At 37.3% G+C, this 7,318-nt stretch overlaps 1 protein-coding gene across 2 annotated transcripts in view; it reads left to right on the top strand.

Annotated features, from left to right (window-relative positions):
• Positions 1-6,785, top strand: part of Smc6 (structural maintenance of chromosomes 6) — a 61,115-nt gene extending 54,330 nt beyond the window's left edge. For both annotated transcript variants that reach the window (XM_005366551.3, XM_013353531.2), the window contains 3 exons: positions 3,512-3,664; positions 5,055-5,152; positions 6,068-6,785. In XM_005366551.3, coding sequence (XP_005366608.1) covers positions 3,512-3,664; positions 5,055-5,152; positions 6,068-6,182 — 366 coding nt within the window. In that variant the 3' untranslated portion in view covers positions 6,183-6,785. The remainder of the gene's footprint in view (positions 1-3,511; positions 3,665-5,054; positions 5,153-6,067) is intronic.
• The last annotated feature ends 533 nt before the right edge of the window (positions 6,786-7,318 follow it).

Here is a 7,318-nt window from a genome sequence, read left to right as displayed (position 1 = left end):
GAGTACCCTAACCTGCTAAGATGCTCAGGTTTGGTCCCGAGTACCCTAACCTGCTAAGCTATCTTGCTGGCCCTCTTCTTGTTGTTGTTTCCTTTTCTTTTCTTTTTGTCTCAAAGCCGTAACAGTTACCAGAGAAATAAGACTTGGAAATGTGATTGATAATTAAAAGGAAAAGCAAGAATAGAGCCAAACTCATGGTGATAGTTACAGTAGATAGTAGGCTGGTCTCTTACCACAAGTGATATGTTTCATGAAATAAGAGTTATCCATAGCAAAGTACAGTTTCAATACAGATTTGTAATCCACACAAAACATGGTTCTAAAACTTTTAAAATGTAGTACTTAATATAAACAGCTCATTGATTGGCTTGGCTTAATCACCAGCTGGATGTAGGTAAAGATAAATATAACTGAATTCAAGTAAGTCAGAAAGAAATATGTGAGCAACATAAAAACAAAACAAAAAAATACCGAACAGAGCCAAACAGGACAAAATTAGCAGGTTTTGTGAGAATGTAATTGGAGTTCCACAAAGAACAGAAAAATGTTGAGAACCAAAGTATTTAAAGGGGCCAAGAGCATCAAACTTAACCTGTTCTCAGATTCTTTCACAATCTGGGAAGTGCTCTTAATTTATAATAAACCAAAACACGAGGGCTACGCTGAGGTCTCTAGCATAGCCACTGCAAAGAATGTCAAGTGAATACATGTTAAAGGCCAACTAAAAGAAATTGCTTAGTGAGAAGCCAGGTATGTCTATTCACATTTGGAGTGCTCAGGCAAGAGGATTAATACAAATTAGAGTCCACTGTAGGTTACAGAGGGAGACCCTGTCTCAAAATAGTCAAAAGAGAGAAGACAGCAAAGAACATGGGAGACAAACACAAAATAGTGAGAAATAAAATGTAGTTACCAGTAATTACATTATGCCTTTGTGGGCCAAGAATGTTTATTAAAAGCAAAGGTTGCCAATGTGTATAATAAGATTTGTGAATCAGTTCTGTTAGAGGGAGACTTGAAATAATATTAACATAAGGACAAGGAAGATCCTGAGTGAAAACATGGAACAAAGATGTGTCATCCAGATAGACAAGAGAACTTACACGTTGCTGCTAACAAAACGAGGTTTCCATAGGCTCGAGACCAAAAGGAGTGCTTCATAGGATTAGAAAGTTACATTGAAAAATACTTGTATAGTCAGAAGACAGGAAATACAGGAAAACTGGATTAAAGGGCACGATTATAGTTAAATATAGGTGGAATTTTCACTCTCAGTAATTAATGGAAAAATCATAAAGTCATTAAAGTTATACAAGCCTTATTGTATTTCCAAAATTTTGACCCAGTAGCATAAATGTAGAACACTGTGGTGGATTATAATTTTTGGTAACTGCCTTTGGAACATATACCAGCATATAGACCATTTTCTTGTCCTTGGTTAAATATCTTAATAAGTTTCAAAGAATTAAAGTTATAATTGAATGAAATTAGAAATAACAGTACCTAAAAATCCCGAATTTATAAAATTACAGATTTCTAAATGATTAAGGAATCATAACAAATCACATGGGAATTAGAAGATAATTTCCATCAACAATAAAATAGTAAAACATGGCAGAACTTGAATGAGGCATTGTAGCACTTTTCAGAAAGGAATTTGTGGTGCTCTATACATGTTTCAGGAAGGTAGATCCAGCAATAGTGGTCTGTCTCAGGAAGCTAGGAGAAGATAACTAGGAATTCGGGTACAGAGATCTCTGAGAGCAGAAGAGGAGAGGAGAAAGTACATGTCCAGGGGTAACAAGACAGTGGAGACGGCAAAGCAGACTGACCATGACTCCCTCATTTAGACAGACACTGCTGTAAACCTGTGGGTAAAGGGTGATCATTTCATGAATTATATTGGATTCAAATTATTGGGTATTCCTTTGGTTCAACAGAAGAAAAAAAAACCAACTGACTTTTATCCCAGACACAAGTAAGGGGATAGAAATGCTAATTATTCTTACTTGACTGGTGTGTGCTTCATATGTGTGGAAATAAACACACCATGCTCCATTAATTTGTGCCACCCTTGCCTCCTAATAAAAAGTAAAGTATTTTCATGAAGATTTAAAAAATAGGACACAAAAAAGCAATTTTAAAAAGTAGCCACAGTAAGGGAGGCTATTGCCTGGGGAAAGGTAATTTTTGGAACATAATAAAAGAACTTATCTAGAGGTTTTTGAGAATAATAAAAGAAAAAAAAAACTTGGGCCCATTTTAAAATCACCAAAGACTCAAACGAGAAAATGTAGTTACTCAAATGGAGGCTAAGCACGTGGGCAGAGCTCAGGTTGTTAGTCACAGCAAAGCACAAACATAGGCAGGACTGGAAACTCGGTTGGTAAGGAAATGGAGTCAGAGCTACTACATTGCTATTGGGAGGAAAGTGGCATTACTTTGAAAACCCATCTACTTTTGCATGTAAATTCAAGTATAATAAATGCTTATCTCCTTAGGGGCATTGTGTCTTCCAAATGTGATATACAGTATACATTTAAATTCAGACTTTGTAAGCCTTTTAAAATATCAAAAAAAGGAACCTATGCTCATTTGAGAATAGCATATGCCTGATACTTATATAAAACTGGTCTTTTCACTTTGTTAGATATATAGTATGTCTGCAGTTTTGTCAAAATAAAATAGACTATCTCTTTATATTATGGTCTCATGAAATTATGCAAAAGGATGCTTTTAATATCATTAATTGATTTTGTTGTTGTTGTTATTACCTTGGAGAGTTTTAAATTTTATTTTTAAAAATGTCTTTCAGTCCATTCCCACTGTTCTTGGGTAAACCTCTTTAAGTGGGTCTGTTTTGACAATCTCAATTATTAAAGCTGTGTAACCACTAGATGTCACTATGATTCTAGTAATGAAAAATTATCTCAGTACTTTAAATGCTTAACTTGGTAACAGTTTTAGAAGAGCTAGTTTAAATTGTTCGTTTTAATAAATAATGTTTGGTTAAGTATTAGATTTGTTGTCATACCTTTGGAATTTTGGCATGTTAGGTTCCATTAAGGTCACAAAAAGTACTCAATTTAATTTTTTAAAATTTATTTTCTGTGTATGGACTCTTGGTCTACATGTATGTCTATGCTCTAAGTGCATGCCTGAAACCTGAGGAGGCCAGAAGAAGGCATCCTATTTTTTGGAACTGGACTCATAGATGGGCATGGATCGCATTGTGGGTGATGGGACCTGAACCTGGGTCCTCTGTGAGAGCATCTTGACTCTGAGCCATCTCTCTAGCCCCTAAGTTTAATTCTTTTAAAGTGAAACAAAAATTGGATAGCTTGCTGTTACAATATAAAATATTTTGAATGGAATAGATTCTTTCAAACTTCTAAATGATCTTAGCTTTACCTCTTCTCTCTCCCTCCTTCCCTCCCTCCCTCTCTCCCTCCCTCTCTTTTTCTCTCTCTCTCTCTAACTATAAACCTATTTCTTGTGATCACCCTTAAAGGTTCAGCCTGGAGAGGGAAATAAAGCTTCCTTCAATGACATGCGTGCTTTGTCCGGCGGTGAGCGCTCTTTCTCCACAGTGTGCTTCATCCTTTCCCTGTGGTCCATTGCCGAATCACCTTTCAGATGCCTGGATGAGTTTGATGTCTACATGGTACTGTTGAATTTTAATTTTTCTAATTTTTATTTGTTTGGAATGTTTTGAAAGGAAGAATCTTTTGTTTCCCCACAGCAGGGTAGGCATGCCTTGCCACATTAGTTTGTGATGATGTTAGTGGTGGGAAAACCCTATAGGTTAGTTATCTCCAAGGCTACTGTGGTCCTCTAGAGACCCAGCTATACTCCAGCTTTTGTCTAACGATGTACATTGTGAGTGTCCACCTGGCAGGCTTTCTCTCCTTCAGCCTTTTCCCTAGCTTATTGCCATCAACCTAGAAATAATCATAAAGCTTTTGCTTCTTAACACAGAGCTTTTGTAGTCTGGCTCCTTGGGTTATGGCCAGGTTTTTCAAAAGAATAACATGAAGGCAAGCTAGGTAACAGAGATGCAAGGACATTTGACTTTAAGGATTAAAAAAAAAAGGTTGTGAAATCTTAGTCTGCTACAATTTTTCAAATGACTTAGATTTACCCTTCAGGGGTCTCAGTTCTCCATGTAATAGATGACGTTATTATCTGCTACCTCATTGGGCTGCAGTGAGGCTCAGACGAGATTCTGTGTCTTAACAATGCCCTTACTATTGATGCATTGTAGTCTGGGTGCAGGCTCTACAGCAGCGCTTGTTGATCAGCTTGGTCTCTATTTACTGGAGTACTTGGCACCTGACCTCCCTCTGGGATGTGTTCTCTTATTGCCTCTACACTCTTTCATTTTCTGTGTCCTCTTTCTAGTCTGACTTTCTACCTCCCAATTCTGATATTACCGAGTGTTTGAATTTTTCGGTTTGCTTTCTACAGTATTGTTAATTTCCTGGTCACGTGTAGATTTGATGTCATATATATTCCTCCCTACAGGCTCCAAATACTATCTGCTTATAGACCTACTTGATGGATGTTTTCTGTCCTGATATCTCATTTGCCGTCTAGATTTCCCACTACCATTCCACCATCCAGTACACTGTCAGCATCCAAGCTCAGTGTATCTGAGACCGAGTGGCTCTTTCTCTCAAAACATTTTTCTTTACTAAATTTGAAACTAGACATGTTTTGTCTTTATCCTGAGGAATTAACTATTACTGTACTTATAGTTTAATTTTGTAATAATTGTGTTATTGGTATATTTTCTTATTATTTTAGTTGTTACATGTGTTTGAGGGAGGAAGCCATAATATAAATACTCATGTCTATAGAAATGACCTGGGAGGATATTTATTCAGTTATTTTCCTTTTATAGTTTCTGATACTATTTTTCTATAAATTATCTACATGGTATTGTATATAAAGTAATGAACCAAATTCTAGAAGTTTGTTTCAGCCAATAGAATGTGCTTTTACAGGAATAGCTGATGCGAAATCAGTCCTAACTTTTATCATTTTTTCTTCAGGATATGGTTAATAGGAGAATTGCAATGGACATGATACTTAAGATGGCAGATTCCCAGCGTTTTAGACAATTTATCTTGCTTACCCCTCAAAGCATGAGGTAACTTCTTAAAACTGTTTGTGAACACACACATATGTGTGTGTTTTGTTTTTCTGATTACATGTAGAAGTGACGTACATAACTTAACACCCCTCCCTACACATACAAGGCTCCAAAGTCATACCTGCCAGATGAAGGTGTCTCATTCTGTAGGTCTAGACCTGTGTGCCCTGATACCCAGTATCATCCAGCAAACATTCTGAGCTCAGTGTGTCTTGAGATTCAATGGGTCTTCCTTTCAGAGCATCTTTCATTTCTAAATACATGCACCATTTAATAATGGGAGAGAAATCTGTATGGAGACACACACACACACGTCCCAGCCAGCCAAAGTAGTCCTGAGTGAAAACAGCATGGAACTGGCATGGTTTTAAATACAGAAGTAAATAACCAGGGTGAGGGGGCTTTAGTCCTTTCTTGCTCAGCAGACTTTAGATGACTTCTGCTTTCCTAGGTGCATAGACTTTTATTCATGTCCTGCCCCTTCTTTAAGAAATGAATGGACTCAAAAGTAATTTTGACTTGATTTTGAATTTGTTCCTTTGTGGTTTTTGATTTTAGTAATTCTGTGTAAGACAAATGACTCAAGATTTCCTCCTCTTTATTCTTGGTTACTTAGAAACACTAGTCTTAGAAAGAGCTCTGCTCTGCTAGCCATCCTCTGCCATGAAGGATTGTGATTCTGTGGAAGTTTGATTTGGAATATACAGGCCACTCTAGACAAGAATGTGAAATAGCTGACATAAAATTTTTTTATTCTCTTTTCATCCAAATTGAAAATATTAGGATCTAGCAGGAAGTTTTCATTCATTGATTGCTCATATTGTTGGGGACTGAACCAATGGTGAGTGCAAATATTTAATGAGTAGAAATTTTTTTGGGGGGAAATTGAGTTTTTAATTTTGCTTCCTCTAGCTCACTTCCTTCAAGTAAACTGATTAGAATTCTTCGAATGTCTGATCCTGAAAGAGGGCAAGCCACATTGCCTTTCCGACCTGTGACTCAAGAGGAAGATGACAACACCAGTTGACAACTTAGTGCCTTGTCCTCCTGCTGGAAGATAGTGAAGGGGTCTGGACTGAAGAGGCTCCTTTCATCTGATCCATCGATTGTGGAAAGCCTAGAAAACCAGCCGCTGCCAATAGATAAAATTACGACTGCTTTCCTTGTGAAAACCAATTTCACAATACTGGTTTTAAACCTTTTAAGTTTGCTTGCTTTGGAGTTTCTGTGTTTTACCTGTTTGTTTTTACCATCTACTTTTATAAATTTTTTCAGGAGTAAAATTTTGTACATATGCACATGTACATATCTGTTCAGTTTGTGTTCATTTCTATAGTATTTTGTAAGAATTATAATAAAAGTTTGAGCACCTGATGTTTACTTTTGACTTCCAGGTTGTTACAGCCTAATTTTTAAAATTAGCAAATGTCTCAGTATGGAATGGGGGATGCAGTGCACAAGATTGGATAACTGCACACTTAGTTTAAGTATTAGAGACTTACATAAGTCTGGATATACTAAGCAAAATCTTTGCTTGCACATTGATTTTTAACACTAGGGTGCAACTATAGATTCGGGGTATAGTTTTTATTTTTATTTTTTATGGTTTATTTATTTTATGTGCATTGGTGTGAAGGTGTCAGATCCTCTGCAACTGGATCTTCAGACAGTTGTGAGCTGCCATGTGGGTGCTGGGAATTGAACCCAGGTCCTTTGGAATAGCAGTCGGTGCTCTTAACCACTGAGCCATCTCTCCAGCCCCTGGGGTATAGTTTTTAATCACTATATTTCATTAATTTTAAGTTGGCAAAAGTACCTTTTATTAGGCACTTTGATAAATCACTGAAGTGCTACCAGCCCCAACAATGCTTTCTCCTTTGTCCTTAAACTGTCTTCTACCCAAGGAAGAACATGCCAGAGCTGTGTGATAGAGTTCCCATTTTGACCTGTAGCTTGTCTCCCTAGTGTAAAAGCCCTCTGCTTCTGGTGGTACTGCCACTGGTGGTGTGTGTGCGCGTGCGCGCAAGAAGATCACCTAGGCTTGCCTAAGCTATAGAGTAAGTTGAAGGCCAGCCTGGGCAGCTTTACCTATCTTAAAATAGAAGTGAAAATGAGGACTGAAAACATGGGAGCAGGACTGGGAAGACCGGGAGGTGCGTGCCT

Source organism: Microtus ochrogaster, unplaced genomic scaffold, assembly GCF_000317375.1.
Source record: "Microtus ochrogaster isolate Prairie Vole_2 unplaced genomic scaffold, MicOch1.0 UNK10, whole genome shotgun sequence".
NCBI classification, from domain to species: Eukaryota; Metazoa; Chordata; class Mammalia; order Rodentia; family Cricetidae; genus Microtus; species Microtus ochrogaster.
The sequence above is the reverse complement of the archived record's forward strand: the minus strand, read 5'-3'. Positions and strand labels throughout refer to the sequence as shown.